Below are 12,345 nucleotides of genomic sequence, written 5' to 3'. Positions count from 1 at the left end.
CAAAAATATGTAGCAGAATACATATTAGCCTATGGCTGAATTCACACCTGAGCGTTTTAAGCTCATAAAAAGCTCGTAAAACGTCTGAAAAACGCCCAACAAGCAAAACCCCATTCATTTCAATGGCACTTGTTGACATCTAAATGTTTTGTCTCCTGAAGCAAAACGCCTGAAAAACGCCTTAAGCTCAAAAGAGAACATGAGCTTCTTTGGGGCAGATTACAGGCGGTTTTCTGCCTTTTACATTGGTGACCTGAACAAAATCGCGGCAAAATCGTGGTAAAAACGCGCGACTTTGAAACGCTTAGGTGTGAATGCAGCCTAAATTGATGAAAAAAAAACTTCCCAACCTAAATTGGGTATCTTTTATAGCAAAATGCAAAATATATTGTTTTTTTTTTTTTCAAAATTGTTGGTCTTTTTTTTGTTTAAATGGCAAAAAATAAAAACCGCAGGAGGTGATCAAATACTACCAAAAGGAAGCTATATTTGTGGGCAAAAAAGGACATTCATTTAATTTGGGTACAGCGTCGCAGGACCGTGCAGTTGTCAGTTAACCACTTCATCCCCCTTCATGACCAGGCCATTTTTTGCGATACGGCACTGCATTATTTTAACTGACAATTGCGCGGTCGCACAACACTGTACCCAAATAAAATTGATGTTCTTTTTTCATCACAAATAGAGCTTTCTTTTGGTGGTATTTGATCACCTCTGCGCTTTTTATTTTTTGCGCTATAAACAAAAAAAAGACTGACAATTTAAAAAAACAAAAAAAAAAAAAAAAAACAATATTTTCTACTTTCTGCTATAAAACATATCCAATAAAAAAAAAATTTCTTCATCAATTTAGACCAATATGAATTCTACTACATATTTTTGGTTAAAAAAAAAGCCAATAAGCGCATATTGATTGATTGCGCGAAAGTTATCGAGTCTACAAAGTATGGGATATTTTTATGGCATTTTTATTTATTTAATTTTACTAGTAATAGCGGCGATCAGCGATTTTTTAGCAGGACTGCGACATTGCGGCAGACAAGTCGACCTAACTGACATTTTTGACACTTTTTTGGCGAACCAGTGACATTATTACAGTGATCAATGCTAAAGATATGCAGAGAGACTGGCAGGATCACCAGGTATTTCACACAAAGGAAGCAATACAAAGGGAACAGGATACTTTTTAACACAAGTACATGGTACAACAGACACATATTATGAATATGAAATGTTGGGGCAGCAAAAACATTAAGTATTTAGGTGGCTACGCTAAAGGGGGGGAGGGTTGGGTGGGAGGTATATTTAAAGGACAGCTTCACTAAAATCAGTCTAATACTGTAAACCTCCTCCTGGTAATCATATGGCTACTTTTTAATGACTGATCTGAATAGTTATTGCTGAATAGATCTTCCATTTCTGTATAATTCAAGTTTGTTTAATTACCTTCATTAAATGACACACACTTTCAAAGCATGCCCCTCAGTAGATCATGTTTAACATTAAATATTCATGTTTATAGAGAATGACTCTCTGCACAGTTGGAGTTTTTGAGCAACGTGCTTAACTATCTTTGCCAATACATTCCTAATGTTGCCAACATGTACATTATCCCAGAGGATTTATGCTGCTGAATCTACTATTTGCAAATGTAAAAACATTTAATCTTGAGTCTTTAGAGAATTTTTTCCCCATGTGCATTTTCCTAAATATTTATATGAGAAAGCTGACTTATATTACATAGGGACGACTGCGAAAAATAGGATATGGGTATGCATTGTTCAGGAAAGATTCTTTGTTTCCCAGGTTAACCTTCACTACAAAAGCAAAATGTTAGAATTCCCAATTTCATACACTTCTGCTATATTATTGGACGAAAAAAAAAAAAAAAATCTAAAAAAACATAACTTTCTCACAAAAAACAACAAATTTAATGTATTCATTTTAAATATTGCAATATCTATCATGATATCAGGCAATAACATTATAATTAGGGCTGTGGAAATTAAAGATTAATTCCTCGATTAATCGATTAATTTTTTTGATCAATCAAAATTCTTTTGCTCGGTACTCACCTCTCCACCAGCTTCTGGGTCTTCAGGGAGTTCCATCCCCCCCTTCCCCAAGTGCCTCCGTCTGCTAATGAAGGGAAGGGGGGAGGAGTCCAGTGACGTTGAAGTTCTGATTGAACGTAACGCGTACGGGGGAGAAGCTACGCATGATGTCACCCGCTCCTGCCCTACGGAACTAACACGATTGTCGGCTTTACATGCTGTGTTTTTATCATCTTTATGTGAGTAGTTTGTGTTTGAACACAAAAATTAAATCTTATACTTAAGTATTGAGCACTTCGATCTTTTCTTTCTACCCATGACCTGGCATCCTTGCTGAGATCTAAGGAGACTTGAGAGAAGTTTATGGTCCGTGTTAACCCTTTTGATACCCGCTTGCATGACCACCTGTTTGCACAGGGGTCCATGCCATAAGGTGAGAGTGATTAGTTAGACTGGCTACAGTTTGAATTTAAAACGTATTTGTGTGAACTGTGAAGTTAAGTCATGGATTGTGGAAACTAACTAGTGTCAGGTGATTGTATATAGTGTACACCACATTTACCACTGACTAATGCAGACTTGCAATGCAAGGAGATCAGCTAAAAGTAGTTTGATCTGTATGTGCGTTATAATTAATCGAAATTAGTCGAGTAATCGATTAAAAAAAAAAAATCGATTAATCGGACACGAAAATTTTAATCAGTAACAGCCCTAATTATAATTGTTATTGGTAGCTATGCCTGCTCTACTATAATATGATTTCATACTATATTATGATGATGCTCAAATAGGGTACATTACAACTGAAATAAAGGTTTTGTGGCTATTTTAATGCAATCTAATTTTTATTAATAAATGCATTTATATTAAATGCGTGCTTCTGATAATGTTTTGTTATGGCGGTCACCAAATGAAAATCCACTGCTACAATGAACACATATACTGTAGCCTCTCATGTGCCTTACCTTCCAACCAGGATTTTCACTACTTCAAGCTGCTGTGCATGCGGACACTTGAAAGAAGTCTCCTATGACATTTCATTTATGTGCTAATCACTGTACATTTCCACTATAGAAGCCATTGGTTGCTATTTCCAGCACACAATGATTTGCCAGCACAAATGATATGCTCTTAAAAGTCAGCTCTACCCAAAAGTTATAGTACAGTTTTGGGTTGGCAATGGTAGGTTAAATCTCCACCTGAATTCCTACAATTCTCAGAGATTAGAATGCAATCATTTTTGCACACTTTTAGCCCTCTAGCCTCCACCATAAAGTCATAGCACAGATTCTTCACTTTACTTCAGTTGGATTCCCCAACTAGTAGTTAATTCTCTAGTATCATAGATCCGTTCATGGCAGTGGCCAAAGTAATTTGGCACAAATATGAACTTTGATGATAGTATCTCACCAATGTTAGTTAGTCTGGTTAAAAAAAAAAAAAGACACAAGTGCATCCATCGAGTTCAACCAATAGAGGGGGGGTGTACAATCCTATACCCACAGTTGATCCAGAGGAAGGCAAAAAAAAAATACACAATAAAGCATGATCCAATTTGCTGCAGCAGGGAAAAAAATCCTTCCTGATCCCCCAAGAGCCAATCAGATGTTCCCTGGATCAACTTTACCTATAAATAATAGTACCCAGTTATATTATGTATATCTAGGAAAGAATCCAGGCTTCTCTTAAAACAATCTACTGAGCTGGCCAGAACCACCTCTGGAGGGAGTCTACTCTGCATTTTCCCAGCTCTTACTGTGAAGAAACCTTTCCATATTTGGAGATGAAATCTCTTTTTCTCCAGGTGTAAAGAGTGCCCCCCTGTCCTCTGTGATGATCTTAAGGTGAATTACGCAACACCAAGTTCACTATATGGACCACTTATGTATTTATACATGTTGATAGTATCCCCCCTTAATCTCCTCTTCTCAAGAGAGAAAATACATTCAGTTCCTCTAATCTTTCCTCATAGCTGAGCTCCTCCATGCCTCTTATCAGTTTGGTTGCCCTTCTCTGCACTGTCTCAGTCCCCCAATATCCTCTTTATGAACCTGTGCCCAAAACTTCCAGATGAGGTCTTACTAATGATTTGTACAGGGACAAAATGATATATCTCTCTCTCTCTGGAGTCCATACTTCTCTTAATGCAAGAAAGGATTTTGCTCGCTTTGCAGCTCGTCATTGCATGCTATTAAACCTATGATCTACCATAACACCCAGATACTTCTTCACCATTGATTCCCCCAGCTGTACTCCCCCAGTATGTATTCTGCATGCATATTTTTAGCCCCCCAAGTGCATAACTTTACATTTATCCACATTAATCCTCATTTGCCACATAGTTGCCCAATTACAGTGCATTGAGGTTGGAGACATCCTGTTAGGATGTTATTTCACTGCAAAGCTATATGTAAAGTGGTCCTAAAGCCTAAAGTTTTTTCTTTAGGTAAAAATCTTCTGTGTAACAGAATCCCCAGGCCCCTTTTAATACTCCCAATCCAGTGCTGTGCATGAGAGCCAAGGCTCTCCCGACTCTGTCCCTCCTCTCTGGGCAGATTGATAGCAGCAGGAGCCTTTGCTGCTGTCAACCAAATGCTGTGAAGAGGAGCGGGAGGCAGGGTCAAACCGCCTGGTCTGTGTCAATAGATGCAGACAGGGTGGCTAGGGATAGCAATAGGAAAAGAAAATGCGGTGCCAGGTGAGTGATGGAACCAGTTAGGCTAGGGAATGGACTCCTCCCAGGGGTGCTAGCCTTGGCTCTCCAGCGGTGCAATTTGGATAAAAGGAATGGATGGTTGCACACCGAGGTAGTGATGAATCTCTTTATTGTAAAATCCGTAACATGAATAACACCACAGGACAGGCAAACATGTACAGGTAGACGCGTTTCACACAGCGACGCTGCGCTTATGGGGGCACGTACCGAAGAGGAGGAGCCAGGAGCACCATCATGGGACCCCACAAGAAAAGGATCGAGACTGCTCAGTGCAAAACCAGTGCACAGAGCAGGTAAGTATGACATGTTTATTATTTTATTAAAAAAAAGAAACCTTTAAGATCACTTTAAGCTTGCCAGAAACCAGAAAATAATATATCAGTTTTGGGTGGGGTTGACTTTTAATATTTGCTTTTGGTTAGGCACACAAAGTCATCATCTAAATCCACAGCTGCATGTGGTTATTTTTCAAACAACAAGCCAAAGAGTTTTATTTCAGAGTTCTATACAACACAGACCCCATACGGTAACCCGCTGTTTAGTCAGGCAGCCAAGAATAATAAGGCATTATGCTATTTTCTTGAGGAACACATAACATGAGCTGACAAGAACAAGCACCATGTGCACTTACAACAACTTTCACTGATGTACTGCACATTGTTTATGACAGTGCAATGACCTTATGTTCATGGCAGCCACCCAACATTTTGGTTATGATAATATTCTGCTCACAGTGCCACTAAGGTGTCCAATTCTTTATGTGTTTGTCACATGTTTAGACTGTTAAACATGAAACATAGATGGTGTATGTGACATGCTGTACACACCTGGTTTCTTTTAGGCCTTCTTTCTGGATGACTTCCAAGATCTGTTTTGCAGTCATTGGTGAATTGGGATGTTTTTCTAAAGCCTGAAGGATAAAAGGAAATTACGGTTAGTAACTGGAATTCTGATCATAAAGGTTGGACACCCCAATGCTTTAGCCAATGTACAAGCATTTAAAGCAAACCTATGGTCTAATTCAGCAATATAAAATGTAACATTGAAATATAAAAGTAGGCAATTGTAGATGCCAAAATGTACATCTATCAATCTTTAAGAGTTTACTGGAGCACCAAAGCCCAAGGAGCACCATCCGAAATGGTACCTTTCTGGATTTGAGGTTGGAGCTCTGACAAGCACCCCCCTTCCCTCCAATCAATGCAACATGCCTTGCTAGCCAATAGAGCATGGGAGCTCAACCTGTGGCACTCCAGCTGTTGCAGAATTACAAGTCCCATGAGACATTGCAAGGCTGACAGGTACAAGCATGACTCCCAAAGGCAGAGGCATGATGGGACTTGTAGTTTCGCACCAGCTGGAGGGCCGCACCCATGCAATAGAGAGTTTCTGTTGTGTACTGGCATACGGAGCCTCAACCTAAGAGATCCTGATTGGTATTTGCCTATTATGCATTTTGGAATCTAGGTCTCTCATGGTGTCTAGAAGTCTGGTAAATATACTTACAAGCACTTAATGGTGCAATATTGCAAATGGTATTTTTTTTAAATAGGTAAAGGTTTTATTGAGTTTGTACAAATAAGCCAACAATCAACAGTTGCACATATCCTTGTAGGACAAATGTTAGGGTTTACAGAGTAGCTTAGCTTACAATAGCATATAATAAAATACAAAGGTAGTATACACGTACAGTAATATAGGTTGACGGCTAGGTGAATAGATTTAAATAACAGATAAAACCTATGGGGTCCTCCATCCAGCAGTGGGGAAAGGAGAGTGGAAAAAGAGAAGGCGGAGGAGATGGGGGCAAGGAATAGAATTAATCACCTGACGACCGCTCACAGTAAAATATACTGCTAGCGGACAACAGGTACAGGCACAATCACACACATGGCCTTCTTCCGGGTTTGCGTGCCCCCTGCCACCCCTGTGATTGGACACAGCATGAGTTTGTCAGCAGATTTCAGCTGAAATCAGCTGATTGGCATCAGCAGAACTCTGTGTGCATTAGAGCTACACGATTAACCATTAAAAAAATTGCGATCTTGATTCAAACAGCCCACCACCACCACCACCACCACACACACACACACACAATCTTAATCCAGCAATTCCACGATTCATGTAACAAGTGCAGAATAGTTCCCTGCTCACAGCTGTCAAAAAAAAAAAAAAAAAAGCAGCTGACAATGATTATCAACAACATTGCTCAATATCTTTCTGTTCATTATTTACAAATCAAAAGGGATGAACTTCAGTCTGCAAATGAGGTCAGTTTAACCACTTTAAAAGACTAAACCTTTTTCTGACACTTGTTGCTTACAAGTTAAAATCAGTATTTTCTGCTAGAAAATTCTTAGAACCCCCAAACATTATATATATATATTTTTTTAGCAGAGACCCTAGAGAATAAAATGGCGACTGTTGCAATATTTTATGTTACACTGTATTTGTGCATTGGTCTTTTAAACACAATTTTTTGGGAAAAAATTCACTTCAATGAATAATAAAAATAAAAACGAACAGTAAAGTTAGCCCAATTTTTTACATAATGTGAAAGATGATGTTACACGCTGAGAATCATGAGAGAATTGTGATCTTTATTCTAAGCAAAAAAATTGTGATTCTCATTTTATCCAGAATCATGCAGCTCTAGTGTGTATAGGAACAGCGATCTGGCTGTTCCTTCTCCCTGAAAAGCAGGGAAAAATAACAGCCAGATCAGAAAGTAAAAGCAGCACACATTACACATCGTTAGAAACATTGCCCCTAGATGTTAACTTCTTCCCAGCCAGTGTCATTAGTACAGTGTCAGTGTACAGTATTATCACTGATCACCGTATTAGCGATATCAGTGTCGGTTAGTGACTCTCCCAGATAGTGTCCGTTACCGCCAGATTGCCCGCAACTCTATCACAGTGCCACTATAAGTCGCTGAACACCACCATTACAGTATAGAGTCTATAGCTGCATAAATTCCAGTACATATACCATAGTTTGTAAACACTATAACTTTCGCACAAATCAATTAATATACACTTCTTTTTTTTACCTGAGACATGTAACAGAATACATTTTGGTCTAAATCTTAATTGGATATGTTTTATCACAAAAATGAGAATATATTGCTTTTTTTTTTTTTCAAAATCTTCAGTCTTTTTTCATTTATATAATGAAAAATAAAAACCTACTGGAGATCAAATACCACCAAAAGATATATACATACAGATATATACATACACACATACACACACATACATATATACACACCATGGCAACATACTTTGCTTCTGGTCTACAGACATTGTTAAGATCCTTTTCTTAAAGTAATTGTCTACTGTATAAGTAGAAAAGGGAGTATTGTTCCTAACATTCTTTCTGGAAAAGTAAATTAATAAAAAAATAAATAAATAAATAAAGATACCTGAATGTCTGTAACCCTTTCGCTGCCAGAGCCTTTTCTTTTTCCATCGTTTTTTTGGCACACGCTAAAGCGGTTGTAAACCCTTACATATACCCAGTGCAGTGACGAGCCTCGGGTGAAACACAGGGATGAAACAAATTCTCCTACATAAGTTGTATCCATTTATCCGCTGTCTTTTCTACAACCATTCAAAATCCAGAAGTTATAAAGCTTGTTTGAGCTTTTAGAAAACAGGTAATGGAGAGCTGAAATACACACAGCAGAGCTCAGTGAGGGGAGCTCACACACCCCTTCACACAGCACACAGGAACAGAGCTGCGGCTATCAATCGCAGGCTGTGTGCTGGAGCTCCTCCCCTGTCACCTTTTATCTCTTGGTGTCAGGAAAACATGTCAGTAGCGATTCATACTGATAGCAGAGGAAGGAAGCAGCAGACAGAAATGACACTTAGTGCTCTTAACTGTACACAGAAGTACACACTATAGGGGGTAGTGATGCACTGAAATTTCGGGAGTCAAAATATATTGGTTAAAAATTATATTTTCGGCCTTTCAGCATGTGGCACTGTAAGGAAGAACCGGAAGGGCTTTCCTCAAAGGTTCGTCAATATGAAGTTGAGAAGAGGGGAGAAGGCAAATCTGCGAAACAAGGAAATTCTGGCAGTAAAGTGGAGGGACAGAAGGGATGTCAACATGCTGGCTTCGATCCACAATAATACCTTCGTGGAAATCCTCAGAAGGAATGGCCCCATCCAAAAGCCAACATGTGTCCATGAATACAATTTGTTCATGGGGGGAGTCGACTTCAACGACCAAATGCTTGAACCCTACCTTGCCACAAGACGGACATACCATTGGTATAAAAAAAGAGCAATTTATTTTTTTCATTTGGCCATATACATATGTGGACCAAAGACGTCAGAAAAAATGTAAGGTGTGTACCAGTGGAGGAGTCATAAGAGACGCATCTTATTACTGAACCCAGTGTCCTCTGCATAGGTGACTGTTTCTGCCATTACCATACTTCAGTAAATTATTAGTGAAGTATGGTAAACGTAATCCTCTGTTCCTGACATTTACCTTCACACCCCTTATGCCACTGCCTGCTCTGTACCTGACCATGGCTTGTTATTCGGCCACGCTTCTGCCTGCCGATTCTGAACATACCTCTGCCTGATCTGGAACTGACCCTGGACTGTTATTCGACCACACTTTTGCCTACCGTTTCTGTACATACTTCTGCCTGATCTGGAACTGACCCTGGACTGTTTGATCATGTTTTTTGCTAGCCTCTTGGACTGATCTTGTACCCTGCTACTGAACTAGTGGGATTCATAACACAGGGGTCTCACATATGTGAGATTTCTTTTCTCGATGAAGAAAACTATTTTTTTTGTTTTCTCATTCCTAGCTTAGGGTCTAGAGACTCAGAGGCTTCAAAGAGATTTGGGTGGGAGAAGCCTCTACCCCTGTCCCCATTCTGTCCTGAATGAGGCCCAACTTCTGCCTGCTGCCTGTAGGACTTACTGCCATCATGCCTCTGCCTGTCGCACTGACCACACCACATGGACCATGTTCCTGCCTACTACCAGGACCAATATTTTGGCACTGCTCACAATACCTCTCCCTGGACTGTATATGCACAGTATCCCTGCCTGCTGCCTGTACTGACTATGGACAACATTCCTGTCTGTTGCCTGGACAATTGTGTTCACTGTTGCTGACCAAGACCCTGCCTGCTGCCTGGACCAGTGCTATCATCCTGTGGACAACTGCGCTACTAAAACCACAGCTAATCTTTTGTTTATCTTTTGCTCAGCATAATGTATTTTGGGGTGTAATTCTTGGTATGTGCATGCTATGTGTCCCTAGAAAACCTGACGGTGTTCCTTGCATGTTGGGCCTTTGTATGTGGGCAGGCTGTGTAAAAGTCTCACACATGTGGTATTGCCATACTCAGAAGGAGTAGCAGAATGTATTTCGAGGTTTAATTTTTGCTATGCACATGCCATGTGAGAGAAATAACCTATTACAATGACAATTTTGTGAAAAAAAAATCTTAATTTTGCAAAGAATTGTGGGAAAAAATTACAACTTCAAAAAACTCACCATGCATCTTACTAAATACCTTGGAATGTCTACTTTCCAAAAAGGGGTCATTTGGGGAGCATTTGTACTTTCCTGGCTTGTTAGGGTCTCAAGAAATGATATACACCGCCAGTACATGAGATGTAATAGATTTTTTATGATTTGCACCATAACTTGTAGACTCTCTAACTTTCACACAGATCAAATAATATCCACTAATTTGGGTTATTTTTATCAAAGATATCTAGCAGTATAAATTGTGGCCAAAATTTATGAAGAAAAATCACTAATTCGCAAAATTTTATCACAGAAACGAAGAAAAACATTTTTTTTTTTCTGTCTTTTTTCATTTATAGTGCAAAAAATAAAAAGCCCAGAGGTGATCAAATACCACCACAAGAAAGCTCTATTTGTATGAAAAAAGGACAAAAAATGCATTTAGGTACAGTGTTGCATGACTGAGTAATTTTCAAATTGTGAGAGCGCTGAAAGCTGAAAATTGGTCTGGGCAGGAGGGGGGTTTAAGTGCACAGTAAGCAAGTGGTTAAGTATGGATAGTGCATGCATAGTTTCATTGGTCTAATATAAGCATGTGACATACCTGGCTCATCCCCGTGGAAGCTGAACATTACTGTAGTAGGTACCACTACAACAGCAATTGTTGCTAGCTTCCAGGTCTCATGCAGAGCAGCTGCCCCGCTACTTGGTGAACACAGGGATTCGCTCACTTGGCACAGGCACCATTCAAAGAATACTTTGCATTTTCTCAATGAGTGCAAAGCGTTCTCTGGTAGGACAAGGTGAAGATTATGACCTGCAATAATTAAAAAATGGATCGATGATGTTGAGATCAATGTTAGAAATAGTCTGCTGTGTAAATGTGGCAAGTATGTAAAGCATGCTTGGAAAAACATAATATATGAGTATCTTCAGAAACTGTGTGCAAGTTCCTTAGAGAATTGCTGCTGTGTTTAACTACTTAAAGACCACCCACCGCAGTTATACTGCGGCAGGGCAGCTCTATTGCACGAAACAACGTATCTGAACGTCATTTCGTGCAATAGACAGAGGGGGAGCCAATCAGCGGATGCGGCAGATGCAATGTCCGCTGGGACCCACCGATCATTCCCCAGAGAGGCAGAACAGTGGTTTTGTAAACAAGGCAGATTGCCATTCTGACAGCGAAGAACACAGTGATCTTGTGTTCCTGCTAAGCAGGAACACAGATCTCTGTGTTTCTCCAGTCAGTCCATCTGCCACACAGTTAGACAGCATCCCCTAGGGTCACACTTAACCCTTTGATCGCCCCTGCTGTTAGCCCCTTCCCTGCCAGTGTCATTAGTACAGTAACAGTGCATATTTTTAGCACTGATCACTGTAATAATGTCACTGGTTCCCAAAAAAAAAAAGTGTCACAAATGTCAGTTAGGTGTCCATATTGTTCGCTGCAATGTCGCAGACCTGCTAGAAATTTATATATATATATATATATATATATATATATATATATATATATAAAAATGCCATAAGAAAATATCTGATAGTTTGTAGGTGCGATAACTTTTGCGCAAACCAATCAATATCACAAAGTTCCGTAAATTCGCAAACGCCATTCCTTCAACAAAAGAAGAAACCGAGACCTCCAGCACAGAGCAGGCTGAGGAGACCACTGGGACCAACTGGGATTTTTCTTACCAAATAGCATAATATATATTTACCTAAATTGATGAAGAAATTAGATTTTTTAAATTTTTTTTTATTGGATATGTTTTATAGCAGAAAGTAAAAAATATATTTTTTTTCCAAAATTGTCAGCCTTTTTTTGTTTATAGCGCAAAAAATAAAAAAAACACAGAGGTGATCAAATATCACCAAAATAAAGCTCTATTTGTGGGGGGGGGCATCAATTTTATTTGGGTACAGCGTCGCACAACCACGCAATTGTCAGTTAAAATAACTCAGTGCCGTATCACAAAAAATGGCCTGGTCATGAAGGGGATAAAACCTTCCGGGGCTGAATTTGTTAAAGAGTAATTGCACTTTTGTTGATAAAAAAACCCTCTG

At 39.3% G+C, this 12,345-nt stretch overlaps 1 protein-coding gene across 1 annotated transcript in view; it reads right to left on the bottom strand.

Annotated features, from left to right (window-relative positions):
* Window positions 1–12,345, bottom strand: part of ASXL3 (ASXL transcriptional regulator 3) — a 217,442-nt gene that overhangs the window by 143,828 nt on the left and 61,269 nt on the right. Inside the window, exons 2-3 of the mRNA XM_073631540.1 lie at window positions 5,598–5,680; window positions 1,909–1,911 (exon numbers count right to left, since the gene is read on the bottom strand). Of these exons, the coding sequence (XP_073487641.1) occupies window positions 1,909–1,911; window positions 5,598–5,680 (86 nt within the window). The remainder of the gene's footprint in view (window positions 1–1,908; window positions 1,912–5,597; window positions 5,681–12,345) is intronic.

Source organism: Aquarana catesbeiana, linkage group LG05 (assembly GCF_042186555.1).
Source record: "Aquarana catesbeiana isolate 2022-GZ linkage group LG05, ASM4218655v1, whole genome shotgun sequence".
Classification (NCBI taxonomy): Eukaryota; Metazoa; Chordata; class Amphibia; order Anura; family Ranidae; genus Aquarana; species Aquarana catesbeiana.
Note: the sequence above shows the minus strand (reverse complement) of the source record. Positions and strands in the feature narration are given on the sequence as shown.